The following is a 16335-nucleotide window of genomic DNA, read 5'->3' as shown; positions in this document are numbered from 1 at the left end:
GCTTTTATAGTTGAATATTTCCTGTTAATTAGGACAGTAGATTGGATAATTTTCACTCAGTGGGCAACTCTGGCTCCCAACCAGAAGTGAACTTCAAATTTGATTCCTGAACACTGTCACAAGTAACTTGATAGATGGTTGATTAAGATAATTTAATTAGCAAACTTCAACTCTTCTGTCCCAAAAACAGCTGTCCCTTGCTTCCCATCTTCATTATTCCTCCATAGCTTGTGGCGTTTCTCATTAGGTGATCTGCCAGTAATTATATTTATTTTTTATACCAGGATCAAAAACATGTTAGACACCACATAGACAATGGCATGGTCCCACCTTTAGACTTCAAGTTCTTTGGGTTAGGCCAGAGTCTCTATTCTGGCAGTTTTTTTCAGCAGAGGAATACCTGGATTTGCAAAGGTGCCTTTGCACCTCCTACATTTTGGCCCCTTATACCTGTTGAACAGCAAGTCTACTTTGCCCTGCGTTTTGACCTAATACTAATACGCACCACAGTGATGTGCTGTCCACACGGAGGAGTTACATGTGGGTACAAACTAAAAGGCTCATAGTGCACATTAACATAGTCCCCTTCAAACAGGACTATATTAATGCTAAGTAGGATCCTTGTAGTTGGTGCCCCCAAAATCCACATGGGGGAGGTACAGCACAGCACTTTGGTACCCACTGCTATTCACCCCCACCTCTATAAACTGAACTGCAGGACAGTGTAGACATGTCTAAACTGGCCTCAAAGCTGCCCTTACTCACATGTGCGGCCATTAAGGGCCATGACAACATCTTAGAAGAGCCAAGTGCAGAAGGTTGTAGCAACATCTCCTCCTCCCCTCCCCCCAACACTTCTGCTGAAGGACTCAACAGAGTCTCATTATGACAGATTAAAACTATCCAGGGAATCCCTTTCTGCGGGAGACATTCCAGCAGGGATGTTTCTGTTGGTTTTCCGTCCTTCTTAGACCAAGAGAGTGTCAAACAGACTAAATCACAACACATAATTTGGGCCTTTTGACTTTAAGGCATCATGCTCTCCCAAATACCATCTATGCAGTCCTAGCTTCAAGACTTATATTCTCTCTCATATGCACACCCTTAAAAGAACATTAAAGTTGCAAAGTCAAGCATTCAAAAGTTAGGAAATGCCAAAATGAAGTTTGCCTATTCAAACTTAATTTAGCCTCCTGATGTATGATAATGCTTATGCAGTCTTTTGTCACATGATCTCACACTATTATTTCCAGAGGAGCCTGTCTTATTCAGTACACAGAATGGACAGTGCTCTGGGAATGAATCGGGGTTATGTATTGAAGGAAGAAGTTGTCTGTAAGACCTTATCTTGTGTGTTGCAGAAGTTTGAAGGAATGTAGTGAACAAGGTAGAACATCACAGGAAGAGAAAGGACAATCTCACAGTTATGGCAGTTGAATGCTGCTCTGGGAAACTGGGTTCTGACCCTGCCACAGAGTTCCTGTATGATGCCAGGCAAGTCACAAACCACATTTTTCACAGATGTTCCTCATTTTCCAGGTGCCTGACTTGAGAATCTGGGGTCTGATTTGCTGAAGTACTGAGCAGTTAGAGCTGCAACCAAAGTCAATGGGAGCTGTGCTTTGAACATATGAAATGCTATATGAAGCCAGCTACTATGCAAAATCAGTTCATAGGCATCTCAAACTGGGCACCCAAAGTCAGTGGACACTTGATCTTAATCTCTCTATGCCTCAGTTCTCCACCTATAAAACTGAGATACCACCACCCCCTCATCTCACAGGGATTGTGAAAATAAATTCATTAATGTATGAGAAGCACTCATTTACTGTCATGAAAGAATCACAGAAAAGCTATGAGGAAATTAATAATTCTGTCTTCAAAATAAGGTTTGAATAGTGTGCAGTAAGGCAGCCTGGGAATACACATTAACCAATAAGGAGAACAAAGTATTGAACAGCTTTTAATTTAATGAGCATCCATTCTGAGCCCTGACTGAGGCAGGGTCCAGTGGAAAACATTGTATGTAATCCTGCAATTAAAGACTGTATCATAATGCATGTGGAAATGGGTTCAGGATTAAGATTGCCTCATTTTCTAGCCTTTGAGTGTTTGACTTTGCAATCTTATTAATGTTCTTTTAACAGCTTTGTGTGTAACTTCCTACATTTTTATAAGAGCAAACTGAAAAACATGTCATTTTACACGTGTACATGATTGATTTGCAGGGTTGAAACGTTTAGATCCACCGCGCAAATCTCTGCCACTTGAGCTAACGGAGTAAATGCTAGCAGTAGTAGGCTATCCTCCATGTGGTTCAGCACTACAAAGGATGGACACTGCCAATGGGTTCCACAGATATTTGCTGACAGCAGAGGAATGAAGACACTCAGGGATTTTGGATTTCATTCCAGTCTCTTTAGAGCAGAGTTCTCTAGTTGGCCAGATTCTTTGCCCATCCCCCAAGCTTGACCTCTTTGCCACATCCCTACCAACGTGAGCCTGTCCTATCTGTACCCCATCATTGACTCCTCATCTATTCAGTCCCAGTCTCCACTCAAGTTGCTGATCCCAGACCCCTTGTCGCTATAAGATCACTCGGGTACCAGCTCTATGGCTCAGGGGTGTGTTTTTTTTCACACCTCTGAGCAACATCAGTTTTGCTGCCATAAGTGGTAGTATAGTCACTCGGAGGGACTGGTGTATGTATAGTCTGATCACACACAGAAGCTGTGAGAGAGGCTCAAGAATGCTCAGTGAGGAGTATATTAGCTGTTAAACACCAGCAAACCTCTAGTGAGCACATGAAAACTGCGATTTTTCAAAGGCCTATAATTTAGTCATATTAGGGCATATTTTCATGGGAAATGGCAAAAAGGCACACACCTAACACACAAGCCGCACTTTGCCAAATTTCAAGTCCCTGATCCAAAGCATGGGAGCACTACAGCTTTCCAAATAAAAGGTAACCAAGAAATTTTTTAAAAACTTTGAAAAAACAAACATTTTTCTCTAGCCGCATTGACAGGAAATGTTGAACATTCCAAAGTCAGCCTGTGGAAGACACCTAGCATGGAAAATTTCAGCCTGGTTCAAATTTGGCAAAGTTACAGCAATTGAAAACAGTGTCTTATAATGGGAAGCATTGAGCAACCTTAATAGGCAGTGCTACCAGTCCACAAATAATAATGCAGGCCTTAAGGCTAGGATTTTACGTAATAGGCATACATAGTGAGGAGCTGAAGTAGGGAACTGAACCTTGACAATTTGTCCAGGGCCCACTCATAGAAGAACATCTTAAACTTGAACATCCTGTGACGGACTCAGGCCAGACGGATATAAGAGGGTAGTGGAAGGCAGGTATATAAGCTTCAGAATGAGCAGGTCCCTGTTCCCTGGATAGCCAAACAAGGGCTACACCAGGCCAATCAAGACACCTGAGGTCAATTTAACCAGTTAAGGCTAATGCCAGCATCTGACCTCAATTAACTGACAAAGGGTCAGTAAAGGCTGTTAGGCTAATGGAGACAGCTGGAACCAATTAAGGTCCCACTTATACTGCTTTAAAAGCTCTCCTTGCCATTTTTCTTGTGGATAAATGTAAAGTAATGCACATTGGAAAAAATAACCCCAACTATACATACAATATGATGGGGGCTAATTTAGCTACAACAAGTCAGGAAAAAGATCTTGGAGTCATCGTGGATAGTTCTCTAAAGATGTCCACGCAGTGTGCAGAGGCCGTCAAAAAAGCAAACAGGATGTTAGGAATCATTAAAAAGGGGATAGAGAATAAGACTGAGAATATATTATTGCCCTTATATAAATCCATGGTACGCCCACATCTTGAATACTGTGTACAGTTGTGGTCTCCTCACCTCAAAAAAGATATTCTAGCACTAGAAAAGGTTCAGAAAAGGACAACTAAAATGATTAGGGGTTTGGAGAGGGTCCCATATGAGGAAAGACTGAAGAGGCTAGGACTCTTCAGCTTGGAAAAGAGGAGACTAACGGGGGAAATGATAGAGGTATATAAAATCATGAGTGATGTTGAGAAAGTGGATAAGGAAAAGTTGTTTACTTATTCCCATAATACAAGAACTAGAGGTCACCAAATGAAATTACTAGGCAGCAGGTTTAAAACAAATAAAAGGAAGTTCTTCTTCACGCAGCGCACAGTCAACTTGTGGAACTCCTTACCTGAGGAGGTTGTGAAGGCTAGGACTATAACAGTGTTTAAAAGAGAACTGGATAAATTCATGGTGGTTAAGTCCATAAATGGCTATTAGCCAGGATGGGTAAAGAATGGTGTCCCTAGCCTCTGTTCGTCAGAGGATGGAGATGGATGGCAGGAGAGAGATCACTTGATCATTGCCTGTTAGGTTCACTCCCTCTGTGGCACCTGGCATTGGTCACTGTCGGTAGACAGATACTGGGCTAGATGGACCTTTGGTCTGACCCAATACGGCCATTCTTATGTTCTTATGTTATGTTCTTGAGAGGAGCCCAGGTGAAAGGAGCTGGAGGAGAGGAAGCATTACTGAGCCCTGAGGTAAGAGTGAAGCTTGGTAAAGGGGAGCACGGGAAAGTAGCCCAAGGAATCAAAGCAGTGTCAGTGGAACGGGGAAGCTGCTAACAGCTGCTATCATTAGGGTCCCTGGGCTGGAACCCGGAGTAGAGGGGGGGCTCGGGTTCCCCCCTTCCTCCCCACATGATCTACAGAGATCCCTTTGAGAGGGGAAACAGACTTTGGTCCAGGCGGGAGACCAAACGGTGCCTGTGGAGCAATAAGGAGCAACAGAGACTGTGGGTATTCCACCTTCTCACCTCCCATACTGGCCTGTGATGAAAATAGCTCAATAAGCTGTAACCTTTGCCGCCATACTGGGAAAGGGAGGTCATATTGAGGGCCTTAGTGAGCTTCTGAGACCACTGAACCCACCAGGACGCGCAGGACCCACCAATACAGACTTGAAGCTTTGTCACAATCCACAACAAGCAAAGGGAGAGACACCTAATTTGTCAACAAAAATGCTTTGTTTTCCCTTATTTTTTGAGAAAAACAAGGGTAGAATGAGAGAAACAGTTCCCTTTCCTCCTTCAGAAAGTCCTGCTCTCCGATACCTAGGAAAAGCACTATTTTTCACCCTAGAAGTAACTCCACACTCAGGCGCCATTACTGGTGTTCACATACCCACACCAAACTAACACAGATAAGTAGTTGCAGGGTGGACTGATTTAAAATCAAAGCAATTTAAATCACCAATTTCAATCAAGATTTAAAATCAGCAAGCAGGAAACACAGATTTAAATTGTTGATTTTAATCATGTTTTGCATTTGTAATTTTTATTCTGCTAAGGCTAACACTCATTCGTTGGTAACCACTGAAACATTTTACTGGCACTTAATATAGCCTTTAGCAAAAAGAAACTCTTAAGTGTATTGAAACTAGGGAAATAAACTATATCTATACACGTTTAGACAAGCAATTATAAATCCATGATTAACATGATGACTATGACGAAGAAATGCCCAAAACGACCAGTTACCAGCTCTGGGCCTGGCTTATTCAGAAAGCCATTTCCATGTATTAACAAGGACTGTTTTAAATAACCACAGGGTTATATACAGTGTCACCTTGATATCTCAGAAAAAGTAGAGAGAAATAACAAACCTGGGGAGTGGGGGGGGGGTTACAAAAAAATCATGCTGTCTTCAGTAGAAACAAACAAAACCTGATGTTGAGAGTAAGCTTGTTAAAGAAGACAGTGCATGGTAAAGACAGCCTTCACATAACTACCTTTAACTGCCTATTTAATTTCCCTTATCACTATTTGACAATATTTTTTAACCTTGCTTTATTCCAAAAGATTAATTTCTGTGCTGTATGGTAATCCCCATCAATACTAGTCCAACTTTTCCAGCAAGATCTGGGCCTCAAAGCAGCATGAGAAATCTTTGGGCAAGGCATAGTCTTTTAGGACATGTAACTGACAATTTCTCTGTTAAATCTATCCAAGGCAGACTGGTTGTTCTTATACCAACATACCATTCCTTTTGCTCACACAACTGTGAGGGGACTGTAAGCCCACTTGGAATGTGTGTGAAGGACAAATCAGACAGAGCTATGAACTTCCTGCCTTTTGTGTGTGAATGTTACAACATCTTTAGTGTACTTTCCACGTTTAAGTATAAAATAAGGCAACAACTATCGCCTGATGACCAAATGCAGGGATTGAGGGCAACCCCCGAAGCACTACCAACCCTAGAACAAATAAACGTGGAGAGACTGTTTTACAAAGACCATGTCCCCTGTAATATCATGATAGTTTTCAGTGTTAATCCCAATTGCTGTTGGCATACACAAACTCCACCTTCTTAAACATGTTCACAAGCCACATGAAGACTTGTTAAAGGGGACAGTTTATAGCATGATTGTCCTGAAGAAAATAATATCCATGTTGCATACTAAACCTGTGCTAGCTAAAAGTAGGTTGCAAAGCTTAACAAGGTGTTTGCAAACTATGCTTGACAACCATTTCTTAATCTGGTTGTAACAAATATTGCTCTGATCGGGGGTAGGGAGAATGTTAATACAGGAACATCCACCAGCACCATTCCTTAAATGAAGTTGAACGCTATGCGTGACATCTAAGATATTAACACCTGTAATTTAAAAACTGTGTAAGTGTAGGAAAAAAATGTGTTATGAGTTCCTTAAAACATTTAGAGTGCTTGTGCTGCAATGTCTAGCAGAGTCCAGTCTGCATTAGCCAGTGTGGCAAAAATTTAATTCCATGTTCTGTAAACCATTCACTATACTGCACAGTGAAAGCTCTCAGATACCTGAAGCAAATGCCTGTTACAAGAATTGTTGTGACCACACTGAAACTCCACACATTCCAACCAGTAGAGTCTTTCCCCCAAGATGCCCCTGGCATTCTGTAGAGTGTAAGCAACCCAAACTCAGACTAAAAATATGACAAGCAGCTGCAAATTCTGCCCGAACCTGTAACGGCAGTGTTCTTCTGAATGACATAACTGAATGCAAAGCTATTCAAACAATGAGAAGAAAAAACCAGGACAGCCTCAGACTTATCAGAACACTTTACATGGCCTCAGGACAGAGAGATGACTTTCTAGTGACAAGACTGGTCAATGGGTAGAGGCCAAGGATAGAGTGAGGTAATCATCCTCATGCGACTGAAATTAAAAGCTAAACAGGGAGTTCACTTAAAGTGACCAACTTGCATGAAATTCTTAAATCTGATCTCTTGCCTTTAGGGTTGGAAAAGGCACTCAGATACCATGATTATGGATGCTAAGACATTCAAGATCATCTCACTGTGAGATTCACAAATATCATTTGTAATTGTAATAAAGTCCAGGGAAATCTAGAGAGGAACCCCTGGTTTGGAAAAAGTGGACACAAACTGATAGTCTCTTGCATTTCAGTTCTGCAGCAGTAAGAACATAGGATCTGCCACACTAGAACAGATTGACCACGTATTTAGTCCAGGATTCTCTGTTCCAAGAACAGAGAATGCCAAATGCTTCAGCGAAAAGTGTAAACTCCCATTATGCATTTAAACTGTGCAGTACTATACTGTGTGGAGAAGTCTCTTTTTGACCTCAACTAATAATCAATTTATGCCCTGAAGCACATGGACTGTTAGTCCTAGTAATGGTTGTTTAGTGTAACTGCAGATGCAACATTTATTCCTATAAACATCTATTAGTAAAGAGAAGAGAGTCTTTTGTAAGCTAAAGGAACACAAAAGGCTTAACCTCTGTTAGAAGGCCATTAGACACTAATAGTTAGCTCAGCTCTGAGTCAGCAGTGCCTGTCTGCAACTGCAAATGGAATACCCTTTAACACACACGGCACCTCCAACATTTCTCTGTCACATTAAGATCTCTCCTCCACACCCTACCCACTGCTCAATATCTTGGGTTTGGTCAGCTGTCACAGAAGCAGTTCCATTGGACAAGGCATTTTTCCCTAGTCAATTTGATAAAGCTAAGGAATGTTCAGGCAATCAAATGTCAACCCAACTGGAAGAACAGCTGAGATTTTTGGATCAGTGTTTAAAACAAAAGATAACTGGAAATATAATCACACCTACATAACAAACAACTAACTACAGTGGTCAATATCTATTAAGTTACTCAACTTCTGTCCTCATCAATGTCACTAAGAACTCCATTTTAAATATCTTCTATAAAGACATTTTTAAAGAACAAATTTATTGATCTAAGATGCATTAATATATTATGTCACAAACAAAATCATTCATTGCAGAGACTCATGAACCATTAAACAGGCTGTCCTTTTACATTGAGACAGTTTGTAGATGGTTGTATTTATGTAACAGCTTTCATCCTACAGTATCTTATAGACAGAATGGGTGTGTGTATACATTAGTGTTAACTACACACCCAAATCACTTTGCCCACAAATGAAACACAGCAGCTGTTCAGAAGCTCACAGCAACAAACCACAGCTTTAGGAGTGAAGAATACTCTATACATTTGAAATTATAAGGGGAATTTAAGTATTTAGGTTACCCAACTTGGGAATCTGACCTGTCACCAGGACTAACATTTGTAGTTCTTAGGAAAATATTACAAGTTATCTCTAGTGACCATGACCATCTATGGACACTGGACTTTGTCTTGTCTGAAAGATAGCACCCTCCGGCAAAATAATTCCCCTTATGCTGGATACTGTTTCAGTATCAACCCTACATAGAACCACATAATCAATCACTAACCCCATTTCCTGCAGTACCCTTAGCTTCCCCTTGAGGAAAGATGTGGGTGGAGAGGTGCTCCCATTCAAATACTTTCCAGATCCAACCCTGTTTAACTTGTTTGTGCTAAGTACATGACAGCCCACAGTGGTATGGCTACAGATTAAATCCTTAAGCACTACTGTAACTCAAGGAGATGTGTCTCAAGAAATAGAACAGGGGTAGGCAACCTATGGCACACGTGCCGAAGGCGGCACACGAGCTGATTTTCAGTGGCACTCACACTGCCCGGGTCCTGGCCACCAGTCCAGGGGGCTCTGCATTTTAATTTAATTTTAAATGAAGTTTCTTAAACATTTTAAAAACCTTCTTTACTTTATATACAACGACAGTTTAGTTATAGAATTATAGAAAGAGACCTTCTAAAAACATGAAAATGTATTACTGGCACGCAAAACCTTAAATTAGAGTGAATAAATGAAGATTCGGCACAGCACTTCCGAAAGGTTGCCGACCCCTGAAATAGAACATAACCTCCATTAGAATATATTCAGCTGTGGACATTGTAACCACAGTATAAGGGGAAAGGGCTGGGAAGAATAATTCTCATTGCCTTCCCTTCCTGTCCCATCGGAGAGATTTACTTTTGTTACTAGGGAAAACCCCTCTAGGTGATACAGGTAATTGGGTTAGCCTCCAGGGAAAGGCATTCCCAGCTTTCCTGAGTCACAAAAATGGATAAGCCCAAAAAGCAGAGTACATTGATTTAAATCATCAATTTTAATCATTATTTAAATAACTGGCTTTAATCACGTTCTGCATTTGTAGATTTTAGTTGTTTTTCTAAAGAAAGACTGATTATAACTGGTTGGTATCCATTAAAACATGTTGATTTGCAATTAAATAAAACCTTTACACTAAAGTTGGTGCTTCTTTTTGCTAACCAGGAAGATCTAGTGTATCTATACACATTTATTTAAGCTATTACATAGCTTAATTTACATTTATTCCGATTCTTAAATTTTACATTTTTATTATCTTAGAAAATGGTGAACGATGTACATTTTCTTTCTTACTAGATGATTAATTTATTACTTGTGATTTGGGCCAAACTCTACTCGCATTAAATTAAAATTCAATTTAAAAATGCATAAAAACATCATCTAAATATTTGTATTAAATAAAACAACTTTAAATGTGATAGATACATAAAAAATTTTATCAAAAAGTTTATTAAAACATTTTGTATTAAAAACAAACTGATTTATTCAACAAAGGAAGTATTTATAGTTAGAGAATTGTAAACTGTTTCTGGTTTATGATCCTTGAAGATTTTAAAACTAGTGATCTCATCTTCACATTTAGAGTTTTAATTTATAGATTGGAAGAGGAAAATAAGCCTTCCTACTGTTCAACATCCAATCAGTTTCTTAACTTTGGATAAACTAGTCATTGAACTGAACTAGTCCAATAAACTGAAATAAAGAAAATACTCTCTTGGCACTGGCAAAAAAAGGCTACTGCTCTCAAAAGTTGATTTAGCAATTCAACAAACTGGTTCCAGGTGCTTAGCCAGTAAGTTCTTTAAAACTTTGAAGCAAATCGTATTATTTTTTGTATTAAAATTAAATTATTTTAATAGATAAGCACCTTAGCTATTTAAATATAAGGTTGAAAACCTATGTAATTTTAAATATGTTTTTAAAATAAACCTGTATTTAATTTAAACCAAAAAGTCCAATTTTTTTCTTAAATCAATTTTTTTATCCATCCTGATAAGAAGTTTCCCTGCCCCAAATTAAGCCCCCACTGTTAATTAGGTGTCATTTTCCCCAAATGCTGAGCAATGGCCTCCACAGCCATTTCAAGTTTCCTAATTTGAAATTTGTTGGGTTGCAATTATAAACACACCGCGCCGAATGCTCAACCCTCACTGGCATCAACTGTACCTTTGCAGGATCAGGCTCTAGGTGATGTGTGTCCTCACATAAAATCAGGCTTAGCTCACCTGCTCTTTCTGAATTCAGGATCCTTCGCAACTTTAATAAACCTAACTGACCATTTTAGCCAGTCACGACAAGAAAGATTTCTAACTGACTGAACACAGGCAAACACGACTCATAGAAGAGTCACCAGCTCCAAGAGGATAGCCTAAAGATGAGATGATACTTCCTTTGCTTTTATCTTTTGGTTTTGCACAACTCTTAATAACCTCACAGCATGTGATGGTTATTCTGCCAATTACACAGGCCAATAACCCACAAGCATTCATTGTTAGTCCTCTGGGACTTCAAAAGCCAACACGAGTCACCAATCTTCTTCTGCTCTGCATCAGTTTCCCATAGTTATACATGCTCTGGATTACAAACTGTTCATATTAATTATGTATTATAAATGTAAGTGGCACTGTATTCAAAGCATGTGCCATGTCAACTTGCTGTATCTGCTGATGCTTGGTTACTAGGAACAAGGACATCACAGAGAACTGTGCCACTTACCATTCTTCCTCTCACTTAGCGGAGGGAGATTGGGGTTTCGGCCACGGTGAAGATTCAGGGTCAACTCGGGCTGCAGGGAGAGCTCCTGCAGCTCATTGGCAACAGCTTCGCTCTGGGGACTTGGCGCCGCAGAAAGCGACACCAGCACCGGTTCATCATCATTTTCGCCAGCCCCTCCTCCGTCCAGCCCATTTCCAGCAATGGCGGAAGGGGGCAGGCACACCACACCGGAGAAATCCACTTTGGCTTTCGTGATGGCAACCTGCTGAAGGGACAGAGAACACAAGTTTGGTACTTATTATACAGTGAACTATCCCACCTCCCTTGCTGAAGATGGTGTCTCTACATTTAAACCCAATGTTATTTCTAGATCTTTGTTAGAATTCATTTTCAACTGAGTTCAATTCAAACCCAACACTAGTCATTCAAACCCAGTACACCCACTGGATTAAAAACTCACATGGCATTTTCTTCTCCTCAACACAATCATTGCTGAGTCTGCTTGCTAGCCATGCTACTGAGCATGGTCACCCTCCTCCTGCTCTCTACCCACCTACAAGGTCAGCATCCTCAACCTATTGGTAATTCAAATTCCCACACTTCACAAGTTGGATTCTGCTTATCTTTTCTAATCTTCCAGCTAGTCACATTTACTCAGCTTCCCTGCTGATCTCTTTTTAAGGGATCTCCTTGTTTTATAGCAATATATTGTCTTAAAAGGTTAATTATCAACTTGAAATCTAGTCAGTTTCTTAAAACGAGTAAAGTCATTTCAGGGACTACATGCATGTGTCCACCTGCCTGCTTCTACACACACATTTTCACACCTGAAAAGTTGCCATCTTCCCCCATTATGCAAAAAATCCATGTAAAACAGTGAAAAGATTACTATGGAGAAAACAATCTTTTAAAGTGTTGTCAACTACACAGAGTAAACAAACTGAGGAGTTTTCCTCTTTAATCTCTGAGCAATAGCAATGTAAAGGACAAGATTAAGAGCCTCAATTATCCAAATAATTAACAGAATCAGATTAAATGTGAATATTTAAAACTCACAGCTGTACTTTCATGCAACTCCCTTTCAAAAGACTGGAGCATCCAAGACCCAAGTAGTAGTATATCCAGCTCCACAGACTGGAGCACACTGAATGACTGGCTGGCTTCCATATGAGAATCATCAGTAAAATGGTTACGAACATCAATATTTACATGGTAATTGCAATTACGCTGGACATTCACATTCAGTTGATGGGGATGGCAGTGTCCCGCTCCTTAGCACTGTTTCCAGCCCTGCACTACTTCGGCTGTGCTTCAATCTGAAGGCTTTTCAGAAGCTAAACTTCCATTTTAAAGAGTTGTGAGCTAGCTATGAAGAAAAGGTAAAATCATCAGGAAATCCCTATATAGTCTAGAAAACCCTCCAAATAGAGTAAAAGCCTAAATCTGGTGCAGAACTTCTTTTCTTGATCGAACAGTAACTTTTTTAGTTGAAGATTTCCACAGCCTTCCTCCACTCTTGGCATGTATATTGACCCAAATGGCCAGCACATAAACTGTTAACTTGAAACAGTTTGAAATTGGTTCAAACTGTTTTCCCATTCCCCTTTTGTAGGCAAGGCTTCAATTACTTTGCTTCCATTTCCCTTTCTTCCCCCATCTCAGAGATGATTAATGTTTGCAGAGCACTTTGAAAACTAACAGCAAAGTGCTAAGTGGTAGTAACTTTTTCTCAGAAGAATGCTCAGTAACTTGTCCACCTTGTCTCTCTCCTATCTTTGGACCAACATGGCTACAACACTGCAAATACAGCACATGCACTAACAAGTATTGAGAACTGGTGGCACGCTGCATACTGAGTTATTTCAGATACGTTGTCATATATTCATCCCTAGGATCCCAGCTCATGGTCTAATCAAGACAAGCAAGGGGAAGGAGGTGGAAGAAGAAAAAACTAGGAAGAAGTCAAAGGAAATCAGTACTTGTTCTGACAAGACTCTAGTGAAATGAAACAAGTCTGCTGCAATATGAAGTATTTGGTTTTACATCACACTTTAGTCAGACTATGCCTACGCCTTCCTAAGTACACTTCCTCTAACAGAAACATAAGTGTTACTTTCAAACGGATATGAGCAATGAGGGCAAATGTGTTACTCTAAATCTGTCTGCATTGTATTTAATTCTTATACAGGGTGTCTCCCTTTTTATTTTATTTTGGGGGGGGGGGGAGGTTCTGTTCCATATCGTGGACTACTTTACAAACGGTAACCGCAAAGGAAAAACAGCAGTCTGACACAAATGCAGCAACCCTGGCTCAATGCATCATGAGTGCCCCAGATGTCATTCTGTCCCTATAAGTCTCAGATATTTTGTGAATACTAGGATGCAAAGACTGCTGAGATTCAACCATCACCTAGGGAAGAAGCAGGTGTGGTGTTTTGTTAAACGTTAGTTTTGCTTGACAGAATTTGGTATGGTGCTTCAAATGCTGTATGTGAAAGATGCTGAATCTTGACTTCTGTAGTCAGAAGCTTGATCTTTTCAGTAGGCTTCCAATATTGCAATCCGTCATGCCACATGCACAAGAATGACATTTTACAGTGAGCTGTAAGCTACACACATTAATATTTAGAAGATAATTAAATACTTAAAATGTTTGTTGTGCTTTCACTCTTGTTAAAACAATAAGAGTATTTTGCACAGACAAAAATATACTATATCATGAGGAAGATTATTATACACACACACACAACATGAAACAATGGGTGTTGCCATACATACTATAACAAGAGTGATCAGCTAAGGTGAGCTATTACCAGCAGGAGAGAAAAAAACTTTTTGTAGTGGTAATCAAAATGGCCCATTTCCAGCAGTCAAAAAAGTTTCTCTCTCCTGCTAGTAATAGCTCACCTTAACTGATCACTCTCATTATAGTGTGTATGGTAACACCCACTGTTTCATGTTTTCTGTGTGTATATACATCTTCCTACTGTATTTTCCACTTCATGCATCCGATGAAGTGGGTTTTACCCCATGAAAGCTTATGCTCAAATAAATGTGTTAGTCTCTAAGGTGCCACAAGTACTCTTGTTCTTTTTGCGGATACAGACTAAGACGGCTGCTACTCTGAAACCTGAGAAATAAGACACTCCTCTCCCCCCAGGCATTAATTATGCCCCATTTTCTCCTGGGTTTTGAATGCATCAGACCATTCTAAATTCAAAAGAGACTTAGCCTCTACTATAGGCTACACAAACAAATTTCAAGATTTAGGATCGTTACATAGATATTAATAATATTTTTTGATAAACTTGCTGGAGACTAACATACTGCCAGAGAGAAGTCAACTACTTGCCAGGGAGGTGGGAGAGAGATCAAGTGTTCCTACAGTCTCTCTAGTCAAATACATAGTCCCAGTGCTGTAGATGCTCAATGCATGTACCTCCCACGGGTTTCAGTGAGAGTTTCACATAGTAGGGAAGGAATTCAGCCCTTAACAATGAATATTTTAATTAATCAAAAAACAGCAATAACTTCCCCAATATGAAATGCCAGTAAATACTAACAGAAACCCTCCAGGACAAAACAGATTTAAAAATGGGGGGAGGGGAAAGAGAAAGAAAGAGGAAAATCCCACCACATGTTTTCCCAGTCAAGTGACAACACTGCTATGAACAGCATTTCCCATTCTTCTCTCCTTGAAATCTGTTTGCATTTGCAGTGTTGCCAGGGTAATAGCAATTTCAACCAATTTAAGAATTGCTAAGCAACCTGGAGCAGCTAACAGCAACAGCATGCATGTTCAGCTAGGCTATTTTAGGACGAAGTAGTCACTTTAAAAAAAAAAAAAACTTAAGAACACCCTTTTGTTAAATGATTGTGCCAGCTGTGATCAGCCAGCCAAAAGAAGAGGTATTCTTGGATCAGAGTGGCTTTCAGTGGATCAGGCTTTGAGATGAATGAACAGAGAAGGAAGAGAGAGAGTCATGTTGTGCCCAGAGGCATCAGTGCCTCCAGGTCATCACAACTCAGCAGAATAATCCAGGAGAAGGGAAATCTGAAGCAGATGGCAGCATCAGCAATATGTTAAATTGAGATGCTGCTAAATACAATCTCATGTGTGTTCTGCTTATTATCCACAAATATCAGTGTCTAATCATAGTAAATGTACTGGCCTATGGTTACTCAGCTGCTGCACTACTGAGTTCTGAAATGTCTGTGTCTCCTTCCCCATTAAAAAAAATTGTACTTACATTGATAATTAACTGGCTAATGGCTGTCAAAGCCACAAAGGAGCAAAGAAACTGGTGAAGCTGAAGGCTGCTGCGGCAAAGGGAAGGGTGGACTGAGCCACAGAGTCTAAAAGGTTTTGGAAAAATTATACAAATTCCATAAGCAACTGCCATTGAATATCTGATCACTTAGATTTCTCTAACTACACTGTCTTGTGCCAGATTGTTCAGGACTTCGGATAATCATAGTTACAAAGTAAAACACCAGGAGGCAGTTATAAAACAAAGATCCAGGGCCGGCTTTAGCAAGCGCGGTGCCCGATTCATACTCACCCAGCAGCGCTCCGGGTCTTCGGCAGCTCTCCGGCAGCGGGTCCTTCACTCGCTCCCGGTCTTCGGCGGCACTCAAGGGCCTGCCGCCGAAATGCCGCCGAAGACCTGGAGCACGACTGGGTGAGTAAAAATTTTAAAAGGGCACTGGCGCGGGGCCCAATTCCAGGGAATTGGGCAAATAGGCCTAAAGCTGGCCCTGCAAAGATCATATGTGCACTCTATAAGGAAGCACAGGCTTGTTCAGACACCACTGGAATCCCAGCCACAGAAGAACATGATGTTTACACAAAAACACAGAGCAAGAGTATATTATAGGAATTTAACACAATCAGTTCCTCAATTCCAAAAATGAGAGAGACAGAGAAGTAAGGAAATACTCTTTGGTTAAGAAAGTTGGGTGGGAAGCAACATTTCTGTTCCCTCTTGCCTCCCCAATGTGTACTATACACAAATGCCTTTAGTGAAGAGTTTTTCTAAAGACATACTGTGGTATCTTTCAGAGCTAACTGTCCCAGTTCCTG

The 16335-nt window shown here is 40.4% G+C and overlaps 1 protein-coding gene across 2 annotated transcripts in view; it reads right to left on the bottom strand.

Moving 5' to 3' along the window:
* Window positions 1-16335, bottom strand: part of MRTFA (myocardin related transcription factor A) — a 155267-nt gene that overhangs the window by 123859 nt on the left and 15073 nt on the right. Inside the window, exon 4 of one of the 2 annotated variants that reach the window (XM_044984528.1) lies at window positions 11253-11517. In XM_044984528.1, coding sequence (XP_044840463.1) covers window positions 11253-11517 — 265 coding nt within the window. The remainder of the gene's footprint in view (window positions 1-11252; window positions 11518-16335) is intronic. The other variant, XM_044984529.1, reaches the window with a different exon arrangement.

The sequence above is a fragment of the Mauremys mutica genome, chromosome 1 (genome assembly GCF_020497125.1).
Source record: "Mauremys mutica isolate MM-2020 ecotype Southern chromosome 1, ASM2049712v1, whole genome shotgun sequence".
Lineage (NCBI taxonomy): Eukaryota > Metazoa > Chordata > Testudines > Geoemydidae > Mauremys > Mauremys mutica.
This window is presented reverse-complemented; position numbering and strand designations above follow the sequence as displayed.